The sequence below is a fragment of the Trachurus japonicus genome, chromosome 9 (genome assembly GCF_045865225.1).
Source record: "Trachurus japonicus isolate A0001 chromosome 9, Traja_1.0".
NCBI classification, from domain to species: Eukaryota; Metazoa; Chordata; class Actinopteri; order Carangiformes; family Carangidae; genus Trachurus; species Trachurus japonicus.
Window position 1 is genome coordinate 9,272,619 of NC_140915.1, and position 27,721 is coordinate 9,300,339.

Here is a 27,721-nt window from a genome sequence, read left to right on the forward strand (position 1 = left end):
ACGTAGGCCTATGCGTGTCACGCGGCCTGGATGAGTCATTTCAAAAGTGAAAGTAAAAAAGTTCAGAGTAGCTACAACACAAAGGAGCTCTTAGCCTTTAGCTCGGTGTCGGGCAGAAAGGAACCAGACCATCAGAACTAAAACTTTTAAGGATGGAGACGGAGAGTCTCCCCGTGACTCTGTGCTCAGGTTCAGACGGAGACAGGAGAGACACAGAGGAACAGGATCTTTGCGGGGGGAGAGATGGACACAGTTACCGGTAGCAGAAAAGGTAAAACCTCCAGGCCTTTTACATGTGTGATTGAGTTTACAGCTTCTAACAGAAAAAAAGACCCGTGAATGACCAATCTGGAGATTTATATTTATTATCTCACTTAATCGCTTCCGCTCTTGCCCGAATTTCGATATTATCTGACTTTGTTGTTCTTCTGTGTGTGTGTGTGTGTGTGTGTGTGTGTGTTGTACTAAGCTATTAAACTCTTGTTATTACCAATACCTACTATTGAAACATGAACCATTTTACTGAATTCAAGCCGTGTAAGGTTATTGAAATTAATCAAGACTTTATTATTAGACTCCGCAGGTCCATCCATCCATCCATCCATCCATCCATTTTCATCCGCTTGATCCGGAGTCGGGTCGCGGGGGCAGCAGTCGGAGCAGGGATCCCCAGACTTCCCTCTCCCCGGACACTTCCTCCAGCTCTTCCGGGGGGACCCCAAGGCGTTCCCAGGCCAGCCGAGTGACGTAGTCACTCCAGCGTGTCCTGGGTCTTCCTCGGGGCCTCCTCCCGGTGGGACATGCCCGGAACACCTCACGAGGGAGGCGTCCAGGGGGCATCCTATACAGGTGCCCGAGCCACCTCAGCTGGCTCCTCTCGATGTGGAGGAGCAGCGGCTCTACTCCGAGCTCCTCCCGGGTGACAGAGCTCCTCACCCTATCTCTAAGGGAGCGCCCCGCCACCCTGCGGAGGAAACTCATTTCGGCCGCTTGTATCCGGGATCCCGTTCTTTCGGTCATGACCCAGAGTTCATGACCATAGGTGAGGGTGGGAACGTAGATCGACCGGTAAATCGAGAGCTTTGCCTTTCGGCTCAGCTCCTTCTTCACCACGATGGACCGATACAATGACCGCATTACTGCGGCCGCCGCACCGATCCGCCTGTCGATCTCGCGCTCCGTTCTCCCCTCACTCGTGAACAAGACCCCAAGATACTTAAACTCCTCCACCTGAGGCAGGAACTCTCCCCCGACCTGGAGGGTGCAAGCCACCTTTTTCCGGTCGAGAACCATGGCCTCGGACTTAGAGGTGCTGATTCTCATCCCAGCTGCTTCACACTCGGCTGCAAACCGCCCCAGTGCATGCTGAAGGTCCTGGCTCGAGGGAGCCAACAAGACCACATCATCTGCAAAAAGCAGAGATGAAATCAAGTGGCTCCCGAACCGTACCCCCTCCGGCCCTTGGCTGCGCCTAGAAATTCTGTCCATATAAATAATGAACAGAACCGGTGACAAAGGGCAGCCCTGCCGGAGTCCAACACGCACCGGGAACAGGTCTGACTTACTGCCGGCAATGCGAACCAAGCTCCTGCTCCGGTCATACAGGGACCGTACAGCCCTCAGCAGAGGGCCTCCGACCCCATATTCTCGGAGCACCTCCCACAGGATGCCACGTGGGACACGGTCGAAAGCCTTCTCCAAGTCCACAAAACACATGTGGACTGGTTGGGCAAACTCCCATGCACCCTCGAGCACCCTGCGGAGGGTGTAGAGCTGGTCCAGCGTTCCACGGCCAGGACGAAAACCGCATTGTTCCTCCTGAATCCGAGGTTCGACTATTGGCCGAATTCTCCTCTCCAGCACCCTGGAATAGACTTTTCCCGGGAGGCTGAGGAGTGTGATCCCCCGGTAGTTGGAACACACCCTTCGGTCCCCCTTTTTGAAGAGAGGGACCACCACCCCGGTCTGCCAGTCCAGAGGCACTGTCCCCGACTGCCACGCGATGCTGCAGAGGCGTGTCAGCCACGACAGCCCCGCAACATCCAGAGACTTGAGGTACTCAGGGCGGATCTCATCCACCCCCGGTGCCTTGCCACTGAGGAGCTTCCGGACTACCTCAGTGACTTCAGCTTGGGTGATGAATGAATCGACCTCTGAATCCTCAGCCTCTGCTTCCTCGACGGAAGGCGTGTCAGTGGGATTGAGGAGATCCTCGAAGTATTCCTTCCACCGTCCGACGATATCCCCAGTCGAGGTCAACAGCTCCCCTCCTCCACTGTAAACAGTGTTGGCGGAGCACTGCTTCCCCCTCCTGAGGCGTCGGATGGTTTGCCAGAATTTCCTCGAGGCCGACCGGTAGTCCTCCTCCATGGCCTCCCCGAACTTTTCCCAGACCCGAGTTTTTGCTTCCGCGACCGCCCGGGCTGCCGTCCGCTTGGCCTGCCGGTACCCGTCAGCTGCCTCAGGAGTCCCCCGAGCTAGCCAGGCTCGGTAGGACTCCTTCTTCAGCTTGACGGCATCCCTTACTTCTGGTGTCCACCACCGGGTTCGGGGATTACCGCCACGACAAGCACCGGAGACCTTACGGCCACAGCTCCGGACGGCCGCGTCAACAATGGAAGTGGAGAACATGGTCCATTCAGACTCAATGTCTCCGGCCTCCCTCGGAATCCGGTCAAAGCTCTCCCGGAGGTGGGAGTTGAAGACCTCCCTGACAGGGGATTCTGCCAGACGTTCCCAGCAGACCCTCACGATACGCTTGGGTCTGCCAAGTCTGACCAGCTTCCTCCCCTGCCAGCGGATCCAACTCACCACCAGGTGGTGATCAGTTGACAGCTCAGCCCCTCTCTTCACCCGAGTGTCCAAGACATACGGCCGGAGATCAGATGACACGACTACAAAGTCGATCATTGACCTCCGGCCTAGGGTGTCCTGGTGCCACGTGCACTGATGGACACCCTTATGCCTGAACATGGTGTTCGTTATGGACAAACCGTGGCTAGCACAGAAGTCCAATAACAAAACACCGCTCGGGTTCAGATCGGGGAGGCCGTTCCTCCCAATCACACCTCTCCAGGTAACACTGTCGCTGCCCACGTGAGCGTTGAAGTCCCCCAACAGAACGATGGAGTCCCCGGTTGGAGCACTTTCCAGCACCCCTCCCAGGGCCTCCAGGAAGGCCGGGTACTCTGCACTGCCGTTCGGCCCGTAGGCCGAGACAACAGTGAGAGACCTATCCCCGACCCGAAGGCGCAGGGAAACGACCCTCTCGTTCAGTGGGGAGAACTCCAACACATGGCGGCTGAGCTGGGGGGCTATGAGCAAGCCCACACCAGCTCGCCGCCTCTCACCATGGGCAACTCCAGAGTGGAAGAGAGTCCAGCCTCTCTCAAGGAGTTGGGTTCCAGAGCCCAGGCTGTGCGTGGAGGTGAGCCCGACTATCTCTAGTCGATACCTCTCAGCCTCCCGCACGAGCTCAGGCTCTTTCCCCCCCAGCGAGGTGACATTCCATGTCCCTAAAGCCAGAGTCGTTGTCCGGGGATTGGGTCGCCGGGGCCCCCGCCCATGGCTGCCACCCAAAACACACGGCACCGGCCCCTCATGGTCCTTCCTGCGGGTGGTGGGCCTACTGGAAGGCGGGCCCACGTCGCTCCTTCGGGCTGGGCCCGGCCGGGTCCCGTGGGCGGAGACCCGGCCACCAGGCGCTCGCCTGCGAGCCCCAACCCCAGGCCTGGCTCCAGGGTGGGGCCCCGGTGACGCCGATCCGGGCGACGTGAACGTCCTTGATATTGTTCCACTCACTCCGCAGGTCCATATTTTAAAATGTTATTTTTTTTTTTTTAAAAAAAAAACTCCGCAGGTCCATATTAAAAAATAAAATAAAAACAATAGTAGAAATAGACAAACAATACATTAAATTAAATTAAATTAAACAAACACATTTTGCGGTCTATGGGATTGTTTTATTTTGAAAGGATCTGGGCGGATATTGATGTGTTGGCGTCATAATATTATCGTTAATGTCAATTTGGGGGTTGGGGGGGATGTTTACCTTGATATTACATTAAGACAGAGCTATGGAAGCGATGGAGAGGGTCTTTTTATCTTGAAAGAAAACGAAACAATGTTTATGTGAGTTATTTACATCTATTTTAAGCTCGTTTTTATGTGATAATTTAACCGAGCTAATGTCAAGTTGCTGTTAGCAAACGTTTCTGTTAGCGCGAACAACCAACTGTCAGTTTGAATTACTTTTGTGTGTCTTTATTGCTTTCTGTAAACCCCCAAAGTTGGTTTAAAATGTTTTATATAACTCTGGGGGCTTGGTGAGTAACTTACTGTGTATTTATTTATTAAATCCTTGTTTAGCTGATACGTAAAATGCAAACCTTAGCCACGGAGATGGCAGCTCAAGTGTAACTGTTCTGAAGTTAGCTTGCATTCATTTGAAAGGGGCAAACTATTGCGCACTAGCTATTGCGCATTTTCTCTGGTGATGTACAAATGTATAAAATGATTTTAAAATAAATGAATTAGATATTTTATTGTGCTCTCTGTAATTAAATGATACCAAATGCAATTTATAACATCTAAAATTACATTGAAACGCTCCTACTACTGTAAGACTACTGTATGTTGAATTACTGTGTAGTGTTTAGGCAGTCCTGGAAAAAGGTTTATGCTACTGTAAATGATTTCAACAACTACTTAATATTATTTTAATCAACATTTTATTTCGAACATTTTGTCTTCTAGATCATTGAAGTTACAATATGGCTTGTGCATCACAGAGTGCCGTAGAGTACATCAGGCAGGCCGTACCCCAACTTGTGAGGGAACTGAAGAATCCCACTGTCATTTTACATAACCTGCAGGAGCTAAAGGTTTTTGGTGATGAAGAGGTCAAAGACATAGAGGCAGAGAAGACTGACTTTCAAAAAAACAGAGAAATACTGAACAGAGTCAAAAAGAAAGGAGAAGAAGCTTGTTACAAGTTACTGAAAATTATTGACTCGACGAGAAAGAGAACCGGAGGAAGACCACCCATCCCATCAGAGAGAAAGAGTGGAGGTCCTCCTGAGGATAAGACATTTGACCTGCACCACTGGATCAGCTGCTTTTCTTTTAATGAAGACCCAGAAACTACATCCAACTATTTACAAGGTATGCTGATTATGAGTTCTAATTAACATTTCATTATTTACCGCTGTTGTACTCATTGTGTTTGATTCACTTTTATCTATGTGCATATGTCCATCCACTGTTAATCAGTAGTGTGTAAAAAAACAAAACAACAAACTCACAGTACTGTACATTTCTTTATGTGCTATGTTGTCTTAGGTTCCAGGCCGTGCCACAGATATCAGACGAAGCTGAAGTCGAAAGCACGAAGAATATCAAATAAGTTTTGGACAGCAAACAAAAATCTCTTTGCAGGAAACAACAAGCCTGATCTGTCATACACGCCACTCGTATTAGACACAGAAGAAAATATTTCTCCATCTAAAATAAAGAAACTGAAGAGCAAGAAAAGTAAGATGAGTCGCCATAAAAAGCTGAAGACATACATCCCTGAGAAGAAAGCAGAAATCTCCCCCAGTGAACTTCTGAAATCAGATAAAAACATCGTCTTGGTTGGTAAGGCAGGGATTGGAAAGACGGCCGTCACACAGGAAATGTTGAAACTCTGGGCAGAAAGAGATGATGAGGTGCTGGACTACATGTTTTACTTTGACATGAGAGAAACACCCAAAGCCATGGAGGACACAAGCCTGGAGGAACTTCTTTTCACTTTGTTCAGTGAACCAGACGAGGACAAAGAAGAGGTTTTAAATGATATAAAGAAGAACTCTGACAATGTGACGATCATTTTTGATGGAGTCACAGATCTGTCTTCATCTGTGGTGAAGAGACTTGTACAGAAAGACAAACTACCTGAAGCAAAGATCATAGTAACATGCAGACCAGATGATGAAGATGAAGAGATGTTTTCTGAAGACTCTGTCAGAGTAGAAGTGAAAGGCTTCAGTGAGCAGTCCATTAAAACATACTTAACCTCAACACTTGGTGAAGAACACAAGAAGGTCTTGGACAACTTGGAGCTGTTCTCTCTCTGTCACGTCCCAATGTATGCACTAATGGTGTCTGCCTGCTGTTCATCAGAAGACTCTCCACAGCCCTGCACTGTGACTGAAATATACATCAACATCGTTCGTTTTTGTCTTCAAAAGAACAACAATAAACTAATAAAAACCAAGCATCTGGATCTCCACATCAGAGACACAGCGAGTGAAATCCTCTCTCTGGCTGAGGCTGCTTTTCATGCAACTGAAGGAAGAACTGTGAACTTGACAGATGTTCCCTGCACAGACAGCTGTGTCCTCTCCTTCCTGAGACAACTTGTTATCAGAGTCTGTCCCACTCAGACAAAAAACACATATGCATTTCTCCATTACACCATGCAGGAGTTTTTTGCTGCACTGTGGCTTTTCAAGCAGCCAGGTAAAATCAGGGAAGTTCTTCAGCAATGCCTGACCAAAGAGAAGAAACACATGAAGTATCTGATCCCTTTCATGTGCAGGTTGTTGAATAAGAAGGAACCGAGTTTGATGGAGTGTCTGATTCCAGCTGAGGAGCTCAAGAATACGTCTGACTGGTTCTTTAAAGAAATGATTACCACATTTCATCAAAGTCTGTGTGAGCCCGACAAGTCTGATGCTGAGGACAGTGGGTCTGATGTGGACATACTGTTCTTATGTCAGTGCTTGTATGAGTCCCAGTGTCCTGAAGCATGCGTCTACCTTCTGGACAAACTGGACTACTGCCTGGACCTCAGTGGACTGAGTCTGGACCCGGACTCCTGCTGTGCTGTGGCCTATGTGGCCACTCAGTCCAAGGAGAATAAAATACAGCTGAACCTTGAAGACACCATGATATCAGAACCAGGACTGAGACGACTTTTTGGATGCCTTCAAAATGTCCAATGGTAGGGGTGAGCATGAGCTCTGAGTGTCCAACAGCTGCTCAGGTCTCTACATTTCTACTTGTACAGGACATCCATTACTTTTTTAATGTTGTACTTTGCTCTTACAGTGTGTCCTTGCTCTAATTGTAGGTGTGACCTGCTGCTGTGGAAACTGATCCTTCTCAGTGAAGGGCAGTTGGACCATGTCATCTTACCTGTCCCTACAGGGGATCAGCTGCACCTTCCAGTTGAGGGTACAAAGCAGCTGTTTCAAAGAGCGTTAAATGTCCTGCAAAAGGCTGAGACAAAGATTGATGTCTACTTCTACTGCGAGAAACCAGATCCTGTCTATCATAGACTGTGTCTGTTCCTCTCAGAGGCTTTGCCCTACATTAGGACTCTCAGGTATGAGGTCTTTGTTTCTGTCTATTACAAACATCTTAATTTTTATCACTGAATGAAAACACGAGTGTTAAATGAAAGAGTCAGATAGGTCAATAATGTGGCCCAGTCTGAACAGAGCCAAATCCCATGTGGACACTAATGACAGTGTGGACAGTCAGCCCTAAAAATCTGATTTGAATCAGATTCGCCTGCAGTCTTATTGTCCTGTGATTCCTCTGGAGGCTTATGAAGGTGGTATGGATAAATAAGGAGATACTGGAGGAATCCATATCTAAACACCAATTCCAACAGATCAACCTTATACATGTTGAGGGAAAATGTTTCTGCAGTGTGGTTGCTCACAGGCTGGTGGGATACCTGCAGAGAAACTAGCTGATTGACACATTATTCCAGAAAGCAGGTATCTCAGGCTTCTCCAGTTGTTTAGAGCATGCTAGCACCTCTGGCATCAGATCCCAGCTGCCAAGAAGGAAGAAACAGAATCTTCATGTGGTCTTCATGGATCTTGGCTCAGCCCCCCACAACCTCTTTTGGACCAGTTTCGACTTCTTCCAGGTCCCAGCAGCCCTAACACGCCTTGTCAAGGCCTACTTCCAGGATGTACAGCTCTACGTGACAGCCAAGTACACCACAGCATGGGAACATGTTGAAGTGGGAATCATGACTGGGTGTACCATCTCCCTACTAGCCTTCATCATGGCCATGGAAGTGATCAATTATGCATCTCAGTGGGTGGTCGGAGGTCAGTGATTAAGACTAACGCTGCCCCCAGCTTCACTACTTGGAGGAAGTGGACCCCATGGGAAGCAACAGAGTAGACAAATGCAGCACTCAAGCACAGAGACATCATGGGACGTGTGCAGAATGGGAGGAGTGGTCAGCACACCTGCCTAGAACAAGGATATACCATCTCAAAGACACAAGCTGGTGGTTCAGGAGATGCGCCAGCAAGAGGAAGCAGAACAGTGTGCAAAAGCTGTTACTCAGTCAAGGCAAGGGCAGTGGATGACTCGGGAAGGTGAGAAGAAGAGGAAGATCTCCTGGGAGGAAATTTGGTAGATGGAGGCATTCAGAACAAGCTTCACCATCAAGGTTGCCTACAATGTCCTGCCATTTCCCAGAAACCTTAGCCAGTGGTATGGTGACCATTGGCCAATGGTCGAGTTTTAATGCCGTTCCTTCTCCACCATCCAGCTGGCCGGCAACAACATTTGTCTGCGAGGGTGAGGATTAAGCTAGTCTCAACACCTCAAGACCTGCCACTGGGCAGCTAGGCGGTGCACTGGAATTTAGATTTAAGGCAGAAGCTCTGCTTCCTAGTTCCTACCTAAAATGGTGTCAACCAGCTTAAGACCAGACCCGGGGCCTCATGTACAAAGACTTGTTTGGATTTCCCACTGAAACATGGCGAATGCTAAAGTAGAAAATAGCAGAAACTGTCATTTGCACAAAAAAAAGTCAGATGTATCAAAGTGTGTGTGTGTATGGATCCAAGCACTTTTTTGTACATCCCAATCAACATGGAACTGTAGAAGTGCCAAACTCTTCCCTGTCCACGCCCCCATTTAAATTTGCAAATCAATGTAAATAGGGCCCTGTACAATCATGTTTGATATTTTGGTTTGAAAACATCTCACTTATTTATTTCTATTTCTGTTTCTGTTTCTTGTGTTTGTCGTTTTAGTTTTGTGCCTCAGTCCTCAGATCCTTCTGGAGAGACCACTGTCTATGGGAGTCTGATCTGTGCAGCAGCAGAGAGAGAACATCAGACAGGAGAGAAGATACTGGAGATGTTAACATCAGTGTACAGATATGAAACGCTCCCTCTTAGTGACAGAGACATGAATGATTATTTTAAGAGGAGATATCAGTGTAGTTTCTTGTTGGATCTTTTCTCCCATGTGAAGGACCATGAGACTAAAACAGGTCTGAGAGTCCTTCCAGCATTACACTCAGTTCTCCAGTTAGCTCCTCCAGTCTGGACCATAAACCTCTCAGAGAGAAAGACCTCCATCCTCCTGGAAGTGCTGAAACTCCAACCAGAGAAGAAACCAGTGGAGCTGACATACTGGTCAGGTGAAGAGAGTGAAGTGAGGAGTTTGCTGCAGTGTCTGCCTTATATCTCACAGCTCAGGTAAATGTACTGTACTAAACATGACTTCAGTTTCCATGAGTGGAGCTGGTATTGATCTGTAAAGAGTTGAACAGAGTGATGGATGTTGTAAATGGAGGTCCAGTATTTCAGGCTTTGGAGCTAATTGATTGATCAGTGATTGGAGGATCCACCACTGTTGTCTGACATTCCTGGTTCCTTCAACATGTAGTGAAGTTGGTCAGTAAAAGTGGTTGTTAGTTGAGGTTCAGGCTGATTGATGTGACTGTGTTTTGCTCATTAGCAGCTGTTTAGTGACTTTCAGCAGCTCCACTCCCTGTATGTCAGTGTTGTGTGTCTCTGTTTCTGATACTGACGTCTTCATTCAATGTTTTCTTCTCTTCCAGTTTCTGTCACAGGTTTAAAGCCTCTGAGGAAGTCCAGTTGTTTGTGAATCTGTTCTGTGCAGCAGCAGAGAGAGAACATCAGACAGGAGAGAAGATGCTGAAGACGTTAGCATCAGTGTGCAGATACAGATCATTCCCTCTGAGTGACAGAGACATGGATGCTGATGATATAAAATATCAGTGTACTTTCCTACTGGATCTTTTCTCCCATGTGAAGGACCATGAAACTAAAACAGGTCTGAGAGTCCTTCCAGCATTACACTCAGTTCTCCAGTCAGCTCCTTCAGTCTGGATCATTAACCTCTCAGAGAGAAAGACCTCCATCCTCCTGGAAGTGCTGAAACTCCAACCAGAGAAGAAACCAGTGGAGCTGACAGGCTGGTCAGGTGAAGAGAGTGAAGTGAGGAGTTTTCTGCAGTGTCTGCCTTATATCTCACAGCTCAGGTAACAGAATTAATCTATTAGAAGATTGAACTTTATTTGTTTGTTTATTCTTTTTTGCTTTATTCAAATTAAACAACAGATCATCACTAAGTGACAGTAAATGTGTGAATCCTGATGATGTTTCACTACAACTTTATTGATCTGTAAAGAGTTGAACAGAATGATGGATGTTGTAAATGGAGGTCCAGTATTTCAGGCTTTGGAGCTAATTGATTAATCAGTGATTGGAGGATCCACCACTGTTGTCTGACACTCCTGGTTCCTTCAACATGTCGTGAAGTTGGTCAGTAAAAGTGGTTGTTAGTTGAGTTTCAGGCTGATTGATGTGACTGTGTTTTGCTCATTAGCAGCTGTTTAGTGACTTTTAGCAGCTCCACTCCCTGTATGTCAGTGTTGTGTGTCTCTGTTACTGATACTAACGTCTTCATTCAATGTTTTCTTCTATTCCAGTTTCTCTGAAGAGTTTGACGTCTCTGATGGAGTCAAGTTGTTTGGGAATCTGATATGTGCAGCAGCAGAGAGAGAACATCAGACAGGAGAGAAGATACTGGAGACGTTAACATCAGTGTGCAGACACAGTTTATTCTTTCTGGATAAGAGATACATGCATTATGATTATACAGAATATCAGTGTTATTTGCTGCTGGATCTTTTCTCCCATGTGAAGGACCATGAGACTAAAACGGGTCTGAGAGTCCTTCCGGCATTACACTCAGTTCTCCAGTCAGTTCTCCAGTCAGCTCCTTCAGTCTGCACCATAAACCTCTCAGAGAGAAAGACCTCCATCCTCCTGGAAGTGCTGAAACTCCAACCAGAGAAGAAACCAGTGGAGCTGAAAGGCTGGTCAGGTGAAGAGAGTGAAGTGAGGAGTTTTCTGCAGTGGCTGCCTTATATCTCACAGCTCAGGTAACAGAATTAATCTATTAGAACAGTGTTTCTCAAATGGGGGTACGCGTACCCCTGGGGGTACGTGAAGGCACTTCTGGGAGTACGTGAGATTTGAAATATATACCGTATATATTAAAAAATATATAAATTCCAAAATCCATTAAAATAATTGGTAACACTTTACTTGAATAGGTATTCATAAGCTTCACATAACACTGTCATAACACTGTCATAACTCAGTCATGAATGTGTCGTAAACATTATGTCAAATGTCATAATCGTTTATGACTGTGGTCATTAAGTGTCATTCGGTTTTTGTAATGACAACTTGACATTGTTTGGGTTGTCTTGATTATGACAACTTGACATTAATCAAAGTGACATTGCCAGAAAATGTCTTTGTCATGACAACTTGACATTAACGGAATATGCACCTATTTTTGTTTTTTATGGCAAGTTGACATAATGATTATCTAGTCAAAAATGTAACATGCAGAAAAAAGGAATATGTGAGTATTGGGGGCGGGACTAGATAAGCTTTTGCTTCTCCCGCTTTCCCTTTCGGTCATGTGTATTGTATTAATTGGATTGAGATGATGTGTGATGATGATGACTAATTGACATGCCCGAAATGAACCAAATAAATAATAAAAAATGATATAATAGATGTGCTAGGTTACAGACCATGATGTTTGACAGGATACCCAAAACTGACTGTCATGACACCATTATGACAGTGTAATGAAGATATTCTGCAACCTCAAGTAAAGTGGTAGCATTTTTATTTGTTATTAACATATCATGAAGGATAAACTGACTGTCATGACACCATTATGACAGTGTAATGAAGATATTCTGCAAACTCAAGTAAAGTGGTAGCATTTTTATTTGTTATTAACATATCATGAAGGATAAACTGACTGTCACAACACAATTATGACAATATAATGAAGATATTCTGTGAACTCAAGTAAAGTGGTAGCATTTTGAGTTGTCATTAACATATCCTGAACTGACTGTAGGCTTGTGACGAGAACACATTTTGCTGGACGATATTGTCCCACAAATTATTGCAGATAAACAATATTATTGTCAACATTATTTTGAGACCAAATTAACCACTAATGTAGGCTAATAATAATATTCCATAACATTACAATGCAAGTACACCCTTTCAAATGCAATAAACTTTTATTTCTCGTGAGTATTTTTTTTACCACTTTTAAATATTCTAACAAACAAAACACAATGTGAAGCTCTCCTGTCCAATACACACCTGAAACTCCACTTTACATTCAAACAAACTAATGTGACTGCCAGTTGTTAGATTTAATCAAATTTATCTCCTAAAAAGTATTTAACCGGAAGGCGGTAAACCTCTCAAAACCTGCCGATAAATTACTCCGCTCGTTTTCTCTCCCGGGCGGGATGATGAAGAGGTTGACCGGAGCTCAGCAGACCGGCAGCTGCTAACGTTAGCACATTAGCTCTGCACTTCTCCAAAAACGTCAGAGGAAATCTCCTAACAGGCGGTATCTGGATAAACTGACCACAGACTGTGGATCTTCACTGTGACTTTCTCACATGAAAAAATATTAAAACTTTGAAAAGTAACGTAATAACAGCACTGCAGCGAGAATTAAAGGTCCCATATTATGCTATTTTTCAACTATTTCACATGGTTCTAAGTTGTCCAACTATATAGTATTCCTATTGTATTGTCCCCAAATCAATCTGCAGCTCTACATCTCAGTAATCTAAAAGTGTCGCTCCAGAGCTCTCCTCAGAACGAGCCATTTCTGTGTCTGCACCTTGAAATGCAAATAAGATGTGTAAACCACGTCCACTCCACACCTGTCACTGGGAGAGGGTGTGGTTTTCACTACAGGTACATGTGCCGGTGTTGACATTGGGACAGGGGTCGGGCATTGATTTCCGAGAAAAAAAAAAAAAAAAAAATTCTGAGAATGGCATCTTGTCTGAAAAAATGTAGGCTAAATGTTCCTTCTTTATTTTTTTTAATTTTTTTTACTGTGGCAGAAGGAGAAACATGGAGAGACTCTTACTACCATCAGAAAGTTCTGTGTGAAACAAGTGAAACTGAGGAGCGCAGTTGGTCAGTAAAAGTGGTTGTTAGTTGAGTTTCAGGCTGATTGATGTGACTGTGTTTTGCTCATTAGCAGCTGTTTAGTGACTTTTAGCAGCTCCACTCCCTGTATGTCAGTGTTGTGTGTCTCTGTTTCTGATACTGACGTCTTCATTCAATGTTTTTCTTCTCTTCCAGTTTCTCTGAAGAGTTTGACGTCTCTGATGGAGTCAAGTTGTTTGGGAATCTGTTCTGTGCAGCAGCAGAGAGAGAACATCAGACAGGAGAGAAGATACTGGAGACGTTAACATCAGTGTGCAGACACAAATCATTCCCTCTGAGGGACAGAGACATGGATGCTGATGATATAAAGTATCAGTGTACTTTCCTACTGGATCTTTTCTCCCATGTGAAGGACCATGAGACTACAACAGGTCTGAGAGTCCTTCCAGCATTACACTCAGTTCTCCAGTCAGTTCCTTCAGTCTGGACCATAAACCTCTCAGAGAGAAAGACCTCCATCCTCCTGGAAGTGCTGAAACTCCAACCAGAGAAGAAACCAGTGGAGTTGACATACTGGTCAGGTGAAGAGAGTGAAGTGAGGAGTTTGCTGCAGTGTCTGCCTTATATCTCACTGCTCAGGTAACAGAATGAATCTATTAGAAGATTGAACTTTATTTGTTTGTTTATTCTTTTTTTGCTTCATTCAAATTAAACAACAGATCATCACTAAGTGACAGTAAACCAGTGTGAATCCTGATGATGCTTCACTACAACTTTATTGATCTGTAAAGAGTTGAACAGAGTGATGGATGTTGTAAATGGAGGTCCAGTATTTCAGGCTTTGGAGCTAATTGATTGATCAGTGATTGGAGGATCCACCACTGTTGTCTGACACTCCTGGTTCCTTCAACATGTAGTGAAGTTGGTCAGTAAAAGTGGTTGTTAGTTGAGTTTCAGGCCGATTGATGTGACTGTGTTTTGCTCATTAGCAGCTGTTTAGTGACTTTTAGCAGCTCCACTCCCTGTATGTCAGTGTTGTTTGTCTCTGTTTCTGATACTGACGTCTTCATTCAATGTTTTCTTCTCTTCCAGTTTCTATCCCAGGTTTAAAGTCTCTGATGGAGTCCAGTTGTTTGTGAATCTGTTCTGTGCAGCAGCAGAGAGAGAACATCAGACAGGAGAGAAGATACTGGAGACGTTAACATCAGTGTGCAGATACAGATCATTTCCTCTGCGGGACAGATACATGGATGATGATTATATTAGGAAATATCAGAGTGATTTCCTGCTGGATCTTTTCTCCCATGTGAAGGACCATGAGACTAAAACAGGTCTGAGAGTCCTTCCAGCATTACACTCAGTTCTCCAGTCAGTTCTCCAGTCAGCTCCTTCAGTCTGGATCATAAACCTCTCAGAGAGAAAGACCTCCATCCTCCTGGAAGTGCTGAAACTCCAACCAGAGAAGAAACCAGTGGAGCTGACATACTGGTCAAGTGAAGAGAGTGAAGTGAGGAGTTTGCTGCAGTGTCTGCCTTATATCTCACAGCTCAGGTAAATGTACTGTACTAAACATGACTTGAGTTTCCATTAGTGGAGCTGTGTTCTTCATCTACACCAGCTCACTGTTAGTTTGAAGGTGAAGTGTTGAACTGACCAGTCCACATTAAACGCCGGCTGATTGATCAGTCAGCCGTTTTTTGGCATTTTTAATTTACCGTAGATGACCAAATAATCGCCCGCGTGCAAATATGCGCCTGTGCTCTAATAGCCGCCGGGGTCCGACCTCATTTGGCATAATAAACGCCGGTTCAATTAAACGCCCGGGCGATTAAGTGTTTACCATAGTCTTGCACAGAAAACAAAAGTTTTTTTTTTAACAGCGCTTCACCGGCTCTCACCTCTTCTGTCAGTCAGCCCCTCCTCTCGCGCTCTCTCTCTCTCTCGCATGCAGGCGCGCACACACACACACACACACACAGACACACAAACACAGGCGCCCTAGACTGAGGGATATAGGGATATAGATAAATGCGCTAATGTACATTGTTGAAATTACCGCGATCGACCCCCCCTTCCGTTATCATTCATAACACTGCTCTGATCAGCTCCCTGTGTCGCGGTAACACAGACAAACTGTCTTTTTATTTATTGTCTGATGTCAATAAAGATGCGTCGGGGGAAAAAGTAGTTTTGTTCCAGTGGTGCTATGATGAGCTCCTTGTTCTTTGCATGGTGGTCTGGTGCTGCTCATTGCAAAAATAAATTGTAGCCTGTTGCAAATACGCGCCTGGTTCTTATAAACGCCCGGGGTCCAAGTCGATTTAGCATATTAAACGCCCGGGCTACTAAATGGTCATCTACGGTAATCGTCATCGGCCGATCGTGCTGCAAATTAAGCCGACAGGTTTGTCATTGGGCAGCTACGTGTTGTGGTGTGGAACATGCAGGGAATACGTAGAAGGCTACCTGCCTGCTGGAGAATTTCTCTCCCTCTGAGGCGGCGTATGTGACGGATCATCTCATACGCAGCTGCCTTACCTTGTTCAGACACAGCTTCAGATAATGATGGCAGGTGAAAACAGAGCGTTATCAAAGCATAATAATGTTGTAGCCGACTAGAATTGATGCTGAACATGTTTATGAATGCAACAAGTCATTTGCATGTGAAAGCAGAAACTTGTACAAGATGAAAAGTCTGGCTAAAACGTGCATGTTAACTTTTTACATTAAATGCACCTGTGGGTCCTACAGCTTCCATGACAATGACATCATGGATTATGAATGTTTTTAGTTTCTGACTTGTGAATAATTTTTCAACGTACCGTATACATTATTCTTTATTTAAATTACACAAAGTGCACTGATTGGACTCCACTTCACCAAGCTCCATGTTTGTTGTTCACACAGGATGTTTAAACAGGAACAGATGAAAATGAATCATTGTGATGAAGTGACAGTAAACCAGTGTGAATCCTGATGATGCTTCACTACAACTTTATTGATCTGTAAAGAGTTGAACAGAATGATGGATGTTGTAAATGGAGGTCCAGTATTTCAGGCTTTGGAGCTAATTGATTGATCAGTGATTGGAGGATCCACCACTGTTGTCTGACACTCCTGGTTCCTTCAACATGTAGTGAAGTTGGTCAGTAAAAGTGGTTGTTAGTTGAGTTTCAGGCTGATTGATGTGACTGTGTTTTGCTCATTAGCAGCTGTTTAGTGACTTTTAGCAGCTCCACTCCCTGTATGTCAGTGTTGTGTGTCTCTGTTTCTGATACTGACGTCTTCATTCAATGTTTTCTTCTCTTCCAGTTTCTGTCCCTGGTATAAAGTCTCTGATGGAGTCCAGTTGTTTGTGAATCTGTTCTGTGCAGCAGCAGAGAGAGAACATCAGACAGGAGAGAAGATACTGGAGACGTTAACATCAGTGTGCAGATACAGATCATTCCCTCTGAGGGACAGAGACATGAATGATTATAATATAAAATATCAGTGTACTTTCCTGCTGGATGTTTTCTCCCATGTGAAGGACCATGAGACTATAACAGGTCTGAGAGTCCTTCCAGCATTACACTCAGTTCTCCAGTCAGCTCCTTCAGTCTGGATCATAAACCTCTCAGAGAGAAAGACCTCCATCCTCCTGGAAGTGCTGAAACTCCAACCAGAGAAGAAACCAGTGGAGCTGACAGGCTGGTCAGGTGAAGAGAGTGAAGTGAGGAGTTTTCTGCAGTGTCTGCCTTATATCTCACAGCTCAGGTAAATGTACTGTACTAAACATGACTTTAGTTTCCATTAGTGGAGCTGTGTTCTTCATCTACACCAGCTCACTGTTAGTTTGAAGGTGAAGTGTTGAACTGACCAGTCCACATGAACATCACATCATGCTGTGTAGTTTTACTGACGGAACATTGTGACTCCAGCTGCTACAGTGTAGTGATGACTACATTACCCAGAGTTCCTCAGGGCAGAAAGGAGACACAGCTCCAGAGTCCAGCTCCTCTCCTCTGAGCTGATACATGTTCACTTCACCAAGCTCCATGTTTGTTGTTCACATGAACAGTTGTGTTACTTTGAGCCTGTTTTCATCAGTCATCTATCAGCTGAGTCCAAAGTAAACAGAGACTCAGCTACAGTCCTGTGTCCAACCAGCTGCAGCATCGTCAGTGTGCTGATGATTAGTAGATCAGTTCTCCCTCAGGACCACAGATCTAACTGCTCTGTCTGTTTCTCTGATATTCCTGGGGCCTGTTGCACAAAAGTAGAATGAAGATATCAAGGATAACTGATAAAGTCAGACTTCACTAAGCCTCCTCAGTGAATCCTGACTCAGTCCGTTGCACATTTGCTGATCCAGGATGATTTGATCACAGATTTGTTAAACCAGGTGTAAAGTATCCATCAAGCTTCATATAACAGTTGGTAAAACTGTCTTGAAATACGTACGTAACAATTCCAGTAGCTTAATAAAAGAGGCTTCTTCTCTGAATGACAGAGGATCTGTGGTGTTTTAATGCGCTGATAAAAATTAGACCCTGAAATATCTGTAAAACACAGCTGACTGAACCTATACAACACCAGGATGAGTTAAGTTAAACCTGACTGTTAACCTGGTCAGGAGCAGGCTAGCTGCACATAATAAATCTCTATGGTAACAGATGAGCCTCCGCTTTCATACAACCGAGCCCCAGTTAAATTCAGCCAGGATAACCGGAAAATCCAGTTTAATCCGCTGTCTTGGTTTTGTGCAACAGCCCCCTGGTTCCTTCAACATGTAGTGAAGTTGGTCAGTAAAAGTGGTTGATAGTTGAGTTTCAGGCTGATTGATGTGACTGTGTTTTGCTCATTAGCAGCTGTTTAGTGACTTTTAGCAGCTCCACTCCCTGTATGTCAGTGTTGTGTGTCTCTGTTTCTGATACTGACGTCTTCATTCAATGTTTTCTTCTCTCCCAGTTTCTCTGAAGAGTTTGACGGCTCTGATGAAGTCCAGTTGTTTGTGAATCTGATCTGTGCAGCAGCAGAGAGAGAACATCAGACAGGAGAGAAGATACTGAAGACGTTAACATCAGTGTGCAGACACAGATCATTCCCTCTGAGTGACAGAGACATGGATGATGGTTATACAGAATATCAGTGTTATTTGCTGCTGGATCTTTTCTCCCATGTGAAGGACCATGAGACTAAAACAGGTCTGAGAGTCCTTCCAGCATTACACTCAGTTCTCCAGTCAGTTCTCCAGTCAGTTCCTTCAGTCTGGATCATAAACCTCTCAGAGAGAAAGACCTCCATCCTCCTGGAAGTGCTGAAACTCCAACCAGAGAAGAAACCAGTGAAGCTGACATGCTGGTCAGGTGAAGAGAGTGAAGTGAGGAGTTTTCTGCAGTGTCTGCCTTATATCTCACAGCTCAGGTAAATGTACTGTACTAAACATGACTTGAGTTTCCATTAGTGGAGCTGTGTTCTTCATCTACACCAGCTCACTGTTAGTTTGAAGGTGAAGTGTTGAACTGACCAGTCCACATTAAACGCCGGCTGATTGATCAGTCTGGCGTTTTTTGGCATTTTTAATTTAATCATCATCGGCCGATCGTGCTGCGAATTAAGCCGACAGGTTTGTCAGCGGGCAGCTACGTGTTGTGGTGTGGAACATGCAGGGAATACGTAGAAGGCTACCTTCCTGCTGGAGAATTTCTCTCCCTCCGAGGCGGCGTATGTGACGGATCAACTCCTACGCAGCTGCCTTACCTTGTTCAGACACAGCATCAGATAATGATGGGAGGTGAAAACAGAGCGTTATCAAAGCATAATAACGTTGTAGCCGACTAGAATTGATGCCGAACATGTTTATGAATGCAACAAGTCATTTGCATGTGAAAGCAGACACATGTGCAAGATAAAAAGTCTGGCTAAAACGTGCATGTTAACTTTTGACATTAAATGCACCTGTGGGTCCTACAGCTTCCATGACATCATGACATCATGGATTATGAGTGTTTTTAGTTTCTGACTTGTGAATAATTTTTCAACGTACCGTATACATTATTCTTCATTTAAATTATACAAAGTGCACTGATTGGACTCCACTTCACCAAGCTCCATGTTTGTTGTTCACACAGGATGTTTAAACAGGAACAGATGAAAATGAATCATTATGATGAAGTGACAGTAAACCAGTGTGAATCCTGATGAGGCTTCACTACAACTTTATTGATCTGTAAAGAGTTGAACAGAATGATGGATGTTGTAAATGGAGGTCCAGTATTTCAGGCTTTGGAGCTAATTGATTGATCAGTGATTGGAGGATCCACCACTGTTGTCTGACACTCCTGGTTCCTTCAACATGTAGTGAAGTTGGTCAGTAAAAGTGGTTGTTAGTTGAGTTTCAGGCTGATTGATGTGACTGTGTTTTGCTCATTAGCAGCTGTTTAGTGACTTTTAGCAGCTCCACTCCCTGTATGTCAGTGTTGTGTGTCTCTGTTTCTGATACTGACGTCTTCATTCAATGTTTTCTTCTCTTCCAGTTTCTGTCACAGGTTTAAAGCCTCTGATGGAGTCCAGTTGTTTGGGAATCTGTTCTGTGCAGCAGCAGAGAGAGAACATCAGACAGGAGAGAAGATACTGGAGACGTTAACATCAGTGTGCAGATACAGATCATTCCCTCTGAGTGACAGATACATGCATTATGGTTATGCAGCATATCAGTGTGGTTTCCTGCTGGATCTTTTCTCCCATGTGAAGGACCATGAGACTAAAACAGGTCTGAGAGTCCTTCCAGCATTACACTCAGTTCTCCAGTCAGCTCCTTCAGTCTGGACCATAAACCTCTCAGAGAGAAAGACCTCCATCCTCCTGGAAGTGCTGAAACTCCAACCAGAGAAGAAACCAGTGAAGCTGACATACTGGTCAGGTGAAGAGAGCGAAGTGAGGAGTTTTCTGCAGTGTCTGCCTTATATCTCACAGCTCAGGTAAACCAGACAAACATTATGAAGATTCTTCAACCCAGCTCATCCTTGGTGTCTATTTCTTACAAACTAACAGTGTAGGTAAAGTTTGATGTATGGTCTTTAAATGTGATGTTATTTTCACAGCCAACACCAAATGTACAGATACAGTAGTATGACATTTAGTTAAGGATGACATTGTAGTGCAGTGAGTCTGTTATTGTGCTGTAGATGTGTTTCCACAGTTGATCCGTTCTGTTGTGTTTCAGCTGTGATCCTCAGTTCTTCCAGAGAGTGTGTTCATCCATCTCTGTCCGGTCCAGAGAGGATGTGGAGCAGCTGGTCTCTCTGCTGCAGCTCCTGGACTTCACCCTGCTCTTCACAGGAGAGTTAGACAGGAAGACCTGCAGGACTGTGGGGACGGTTCTGAGACGTTGTTCCTCTAAAGTGGATCTCACCCTGACTCCCAGTAAAGTGTCTGTCAGAGGAGTCTCCCTCCTCTTTAGATCCACCACACGACTGCACAGTCTGAGGTATAATCACTGTCTCTTGTTGCTATGACGCCATCTTGTCCTCTTTGAAGATGTGTTATTGATGTGACAGCTGCTCTGTCCTGTCTCTTGACTCTCAGGCTGACCAATCACGTGGCCTTGCTGCTGTGTCGATGTGTAAGAAGGCGGAGCTTGGTCCGTCCGGTGTCTCTTGAGGAGCTGTCTCTTGTCTCTGGGAAAGTCCAGCCGTCAGAAAGAGAAGTGCAGCAGGTGGTCGGTGGCGTGGCGTCTCTGCTGAGACACTGGGACGTCAGACGTCTGGACCTGACTGAGTTCTGTGTCCCTGCTCGGTGTCTGGTCACGCTGCTGCTTCACCACGGCCCTCTACCAGTCAAGTAAATGTCTTTCCTGAGCCTCACAGACTGACTCTAGTTGCTGTGGTCACACACACGTTGTATATTCACTAGTTTTATTTGTTGAACCTACAGACTGAGTGCAGAGAGTTTCCAGCAGCTTCCGGCCTTCCTCCATGAAATCCAGGACCAGGACTTGACGTTGTCCACCTTGACTAAGACTGGTGGAGACCTGAGCTCCTGCTGTCTGGACTGGGATCTTCTTCACTATCTGCTGCAGCATTCACCAGCTCAGAGCTTCACTGTGGACCTGAGGAAACACCACTTCTTACAGGAGAACTTCTCTCACCTGCTTCCCCTTCTGGACAGGATCATCATTAAACGGTGAGCAGTTTATAGATGTTTCGGTAACACTTTACTTGAATAGGTATTCATAAGATTGACATAAAACTGTCATAACCATGACATAACAGCTGTCATAAACATCAATGAATACTTATGACAGCTGTCGTTAAGTGTCATTCGGTAAGTTGACATTATTTGAGATGTCCTTGTTATGAGAACTTGACATATTTTTTAAAGTTTGGCAATTAGGTCTGCTATGACAGTTTAAATTGTCTTTATGTCAAGTTGTCAGAACAAAAACATCTCAAACAATGTCAACTTTGCAATAAAAGTGACATAACTTATCGAATGACACTTAACAACAGCTGTCATAAGTATTCATTGATGTTTATGACAGCTGTTATGTCATGGTTATGACAGTTTTATGTCAATCTTATGAATACCTATTTAAGTAAAGTGTTACCGATGTTTCATTTGACCTCTGACCAGACACAGACAAACAGTTGATCCTCTGTAATCATGTCTGTTTGTGTTGTTGTTGTTGTTGTTTCATCAGCTGTTTCTCTACATCTAAACCCTGTTCTGGTGTTTTTCCAGGTCCACTCCCAGCTTCGTGTTGACTGCCATCAGACACATCTATGAAACTCAGTCCAGACGGAGTTTACCCAGTTTACTGAGATCACTTGGTCATGTGATCAACCTGACCTGCACAGAGCTGGACTCAGAGGACTGTGCTGCTCTGCTCTTCACCCTCAGACACAGTGACAGAGTTCAACTGAACCTGATGTGGACCTCCATACCAGCAGAGGAGACAGAGTCCATCCTCTTCACTCTGGACAGAGTGTCTCAGCTCAGGTCAGACAAACAGACGAGCTCCTTCCCATCATCAGTCTGTGGTATTTCCCTGTAGATGTGCATTAAAGGGGAATTCCAGTCATTTTTAACCCCTAAATCGTTGTCCTGATGGTCATCCAGTGTTGGTTGGAGCAAAAAACGTGACTAAAATTGATGCAGGTAAACCAGAGTTACACCATGGCTACCTGGCGCTAGGGATAGCGACAACGCTAACCCATGGGGGCAATTCTTTCAACCAGTGTTCCCTCTAATTTTCGAAACTCCTGAGCAGAAATTCAACTCCCCTGATGACCTGCTTGAGCGACTGTGAGCGAAAACTCAAGCGTACACAGTACGTCCACATGCTGGTGCTATGGCCTCACCTCTCCAACTCCAAATATCAATACAATTGGCTATTACTATTATGATTAATAACAGATTATTTTGACAGCATTACCTAGGCTACTCCATATCTAGGTCAGTTACAGTTAATGATAACAAAATACTATATTGTTTTGGCAAAATAGATTTTGCATTTATTGCCATACAATATGAAAAAAATACCTAACATCAAGTTGGTGTCATCAGCTCTTGGCACAGAAGCATTCTTGATATTAACAGTAATAATAATTCTCAAGCAAAAACTTAAATCATAGTTGCACTACAGACCATGGTTTAGGTCATAAATTTCACAATTCGAAGCGCACATTAGGGAGAAATGGTCATGGATATTTGAGTGTGCAACTTTTTTTGTCTTCTGGGAAAAGAGGTGGGGAGCAGTGTGCAATTGCACAGTAAAACACCTTAGAGGGAACAGTGCTTTCAACCACAACAAACACTAAGAAAACAATCAAATATCTATGGTACATGACTGGAATCCTTACAACACACCACTGATATCATATAGTGAACAGTATAAACAGTATAAACTTTGTGTTTTTGCATGTAGTCACTCACCTCAGATAGCCGAACTCTGAAACATCCTGGAAAGACATTACTATCCGATCGCAGAGCGCCTGCTCTCCCCGCCACAGAAACTAACACTTTTTCCTTGTTGTGATGATTTCTTTACAAAAATAAACGGTCAGAAATATTATGGACATTACCACTGCACGGCTCGACCGTTTATTTTTGTAAAGAAATCATCACAAAGTTTATACTGTTTATACTGTACACTATATGAGTTCAGTGGTGTCTCAAAGGATTCCAGTCATGTACCATAGATATTTGATTGTTTTTTGAGTGTTTGTTGTGGTTGAAAGAATTGCCTCCATGGGTTAGCGTTGTCGCTATCCCTAGCGCCGGGTAGCCATGGTGTAACTCCGGTTTGCCTGCATCAATTTTAGTCGCGTTTTTGCTCCCCCCAACACTGGGTGACCATCAGGAAAACGATTTAGGGGTCAAAAATGACCGGAATTCCCCTTTAACACAGTGATGTGTGTATCAGTGTTGACAGGAACCTGCTGCTGAGGTTGATCCACTGCTGCGCTGCCTGTGGCGTCCAGCAGGAGGCAGCATCACGGCTGCTGAGAGCCACTCGGTACAGGTTGGATCTGTCCTGTTCCAGCTCAGTGGATCTGTCGGAGCAGGACCAGCCTGAGACTCTGTGTCTGACTGCTGAGGACTGCAGCGCCCTCTCCTCCGTCCTGACACGTAGCAGCCAGGACGCTCAGCTGGACCTGAGAGACTGTGAGGTGGACGACAGCGGACTGGACCGGCTGTTTCCTGTCCTACACAAAGTCCGCCTCAGGTGCAGAGACCCCACGCTGAGCTCAAGCAGAGAAGAAGCTGCTTCTCTTTCATGTTTATGCACCATGACAGTCTGTCTCTGTTGCTTGTGTCAGGGTTCTTACAGATCCTTAAAAAGTCTTAAAAGGCATTGAATTCATTAATCTAAAAACAAGGCCTTAATTGGCATTAAAATGTCTTAAATCAATTTTTCAAACGTCTTAAAAATGTTAACACTTGATAAGTGGGATTTTATGATTGTAATTAGTCTCAAATCTCAAAATAATTGGTAACATTCCGACATAGAGAAGTTAGTGGCGGCCGTCACCGCTAAATCTCTTTCTAAATCACTTTTTATGCATTTATTTTGAAAGGACAGCTGTGGAAAACTCGTGCGAGTTTGTAGTTTTCACCAAAGTCCGTACTTTTAATGGAAACACACAGAACTCAAATTTCTTTTAATGCGCATTTCCCAGTTATTTGAATCACTTTGGATGGAAACATACAGTACCTACGAGCAAACGTGTCCTTTTTAGTTTATCATCTCCTCTCCACAACTACACAGCTGTTAAATGATGTCACTCACTCACTCATAGCCCCCTCCCCCCCAATTATTCATGTAGCAGTCGCTTTACCTTGGACCATAGGAAAGTGGGTAAAATTGTCCCTAACCCTATGTATGTGGTGATGTTTTTATTTTTTATTTTTGCATTTGTGTTTAATGTGAAGTCTGTCTTCAATTTCATTTCAAGTGGCATTAAAAACGTCTTAAAAAGTCTTAAATTGAACTTGGCTTAAGCTGTAGGAACCCTGTTGTGTTGCAGAGCCAGTAAAGCCGTCGTCCTCCGCCTGCTGTCCCTGGTTCCTGTGAGCTCTGAGAGGGACACGGTGAGACGGGCGGTGTCCCTGAGCGGAGCCCTGGGTGGAGAGCTGGACCTCAGTCACACGGCTCTGGATCAGAGGGTCTGTGGAGATCTGGGCCGGATGCTGGACTCGTCTGAAGGACTGAAGGAGCTGGACCTCAGTCACTGTCGGCTCACTGACCAGCTGCTGCTCACACTCACCACACATCTGCACAAAGTCCAAGTCCTGGAGTGAGTGTCACACTGTTCATGGCACAACACTGTGTGTGATGTAGTGTCAGCTTTAAATATTTATTAAACAACATTAACAGGAGTTCACGTGAAATAAAAGTTTCAGAAACATAAATATAGTCCTGCATCCAAACATTATTCTAGTTTATAGCATCTGAAGATTCCTGTCAGTCTGTCATGTGGACAAATGTTTCTGGACATTTAAGGCGAGACACTAACAGGCAAAAACTGATCCATTTTGGGCTATTTTTCTCCCTTAAAGGGATAGTTCAACATTTTGGCAAATAGGCCCATTGCCATAATCCCTATAGTCACAGCAGTAGGTTTGTTGCCTTTATTTGTCTGTGCAAGCTGTTTTTAGAACGGCGGAGCAGAGCCGCGAGCTGCTCAGAGCTACGCTACGGAGGCTCATGGGATTTCCTTGGGGTTTCCCTCATCAAACTAATCAAATACACAATCCAACAACTCCAAAACACTCTGGTGGACAAGTTGTGACCTGCACATTCACCACACTATGAGATAATAACACAACGTTACCAGATAGAGTTGTTTTAGAGGGAAATTCAGAGACTGCTTGATGAAAAACTGTCCCTGAAGGCAACGCGTATCAGTGGTTTTGCATGAATTTCCCTCTAAAACAACTCTGTCTGGTAACGTTGTGTTATTATCTCATAGCGTGGTGAATGTGCAGGTCACAACTTGTCCACCAGAGCGTTTTGGAGTTGTTGGATTGTGTATTTGATGAGTTTGATGAGGGAAACCAAGAAATCCCATGAACCTCCGTAGCGTAGCTCTGAGCAGCTCACGGCTCTGCTCCGCCATTCTAAAAATAGCTTGCACTGACAATTAAAGGTAACGAACCTACTGCTAAGACTATAGGGATTATGGCAATGCCCTTTAAGTATGAACTTAATGTCTCATTTGATTGTCCTGTCTTCCTGTGTGTGTGTGTGTGTGTGTGTGTGTGTGTGTGTGTGTTCCAGTTTGAGTCACAACAACATCACTGATGCGTCTACAGTCCAGTTGCTGCAGCTGGTCTCCATCAACCCGTCCATGGAGTCCGTGCGGTGAGTTCACATCAGAGTCGGCAGCTCTGATGAGTTGACTCACACGTTGTCGTGTGTCAGTGAGTGACGTTCACTCTCTGCTCTGTGTTTTCCTTCTAGACTCTTCAACAACAGCATCGTGAACACAGCAGCCTTCCAGAGACACGGGCAGTTTGAAGTGTGGTGAAGCAGTCGTCGTCACTGATCTGTGTGTCAGTGTTCACCAGAGTCTGATGATGAGCAGAGGGAAACATCACTGCAGTGTGAGAACCACAGCAGGTCAGATCAGACACACCAGGTCATAACTTTTACACTGGTTGGCTGGCCTCATTCTTTTTTATCTTTTTTACCTTTGGTGAGAACAACAGTCTTTTTGTATCCTGTGAACTGTAATTAAGTATTTAAAGGATAATTACCGTTTTTTACAACCTGGACCTTATTTCTAGCATAAAATACGATCATTTACTCACCCAGATAACTTTGGTGTCATTACAAGTCGTTCCGACGAAATTAGCTCCAGCCGAGAGCCGCGTATATCCGTATAATGCGAGTACACGGGGCAGCGCAATGCAGCCTCTAAATAACACATTATCCACCGCGAAACTTGTTAATTTCACCAATATTTAGTTCTGATAGGCGAGTGCTATTCTCCTCTGAGTCCGGGGTTAGCTGTTATCGACATCCGGGGTCTGTAGGTTGACCTACTGACCTCTGACCTGGATGATGTCATCTCTGAGCGCCGTGAGGCTCGGGTTGTTGCTACCGCTAATGCTATGGTCCGTTTCTACGTGTTTCCGACTTGTCAGAACAAAATGAACAGCTGGATGAAGTTCAGCTTCCACAGGCTTCCTCTCCTCAACCTGGACTCACTAAAGCTCCGGCTAGTTGAGATAAAAATGGACCCGAATGCCGAAGCGGAATGATTATTATCAGGATGAGCCGGGCAGCGGTCGGAGATGACATCATCCAGGTCAGAGGTCAGTAGGTCAACCTACAGACCCTGGATGTTGATAACAGCTAACCCCGGACTCAGAGGAGAATAGCACTAGTGTATCATAACAAAATATTGGTGAAATGAACGAGTTTCGCGGTGGATAATGTGTTATTTAGAGGCTGCGCTGCCCCGTGTACTAGCATTATATGGATATATGTGGCTCTCGGCTGGAGCTAATTCTGTCGGAACGACTCCAAACGACACCAAAGTCATCTGGGTGAGTAAATGATCGTATTTTATGCTAGAAATAAGGTCCAGGTTGTAAAAAACGGTAATTATCCTTTAAGTTCCAATCAGGAGAACCCCTCATGCAGTTACAGTATGTCAGGAATATGTAAATATTTATAGTTGAGATGTTAAATCAAGTACTGTAAGAGATGATCAGGAGAGACGTCCTCATTCAAATAGCTGGTTTGCTGTAAACCTCAGTGATCAGTGCAGAGAGGAGATGTTGGACGTCTACAGGTTTCAACAACAAACTGGACTGGTCCGACTCAGACAGAACTGGACCCTCAGTCATGGTACTGACTCCACCCGTTACCATCCCACATCAGGACTGACCTCATACGTGCAGCTGGTGTCTGTACTGTTTACCTGTTGATCTTTACC

At 44.8% G+C, this 27,721-nt stretch overlaps 1 protein-coding gene across 1 annotated transcript; it reads left to right on the forward strand.

Annotated features, from left to right (window-relative positions):
- Positions 1 to 73: 73 nt before the first annotated feature.
- LOC146980960 (uncharacterized) lies at positions 74 to 26,718 on the forward strand. Its single transcript, XM_085785879.1, has 20 exons — positions 74 to 271; positions 4,756 to 5,163; positions 5,341 to 6,985; positions 7,115 to 7,369; positions 9,054 to 9,503; positions 9,869 to 10,312; positions 10,763 to 11,218; positions 13,485 to 13,928; positions 14,382 to 14,840; positions 16,602 to 17,045; positions 18,240 to 18,695; positions 19,808 to 20,251; positions 20,497 to 20,760; positions 20,859 to 21,113; positions 21,207 to 21,455; positions 22,014 to 22,271; positions 23,698 to 24,000; positions 24,803 to 25,072; positions 26,056 to 26,139; positions 26,239 to 26,718. Exons 2-20 carry the CDS (start codon positions 4,773 to 4,775, stop codon positions 26,303 to 26,305), a joined length of 7,638 nt encoding a protein of 2,545 aa, XP_085642005.1. The 5' UTR covers positions 74 to 271; positions 4,756 to 4,772; the 3' UTR covers positions 26,306 to 26,718.
- The last annotated feature ends 1,003 nt before the right edge of the window (positions 26,719 to 27,721 follow it).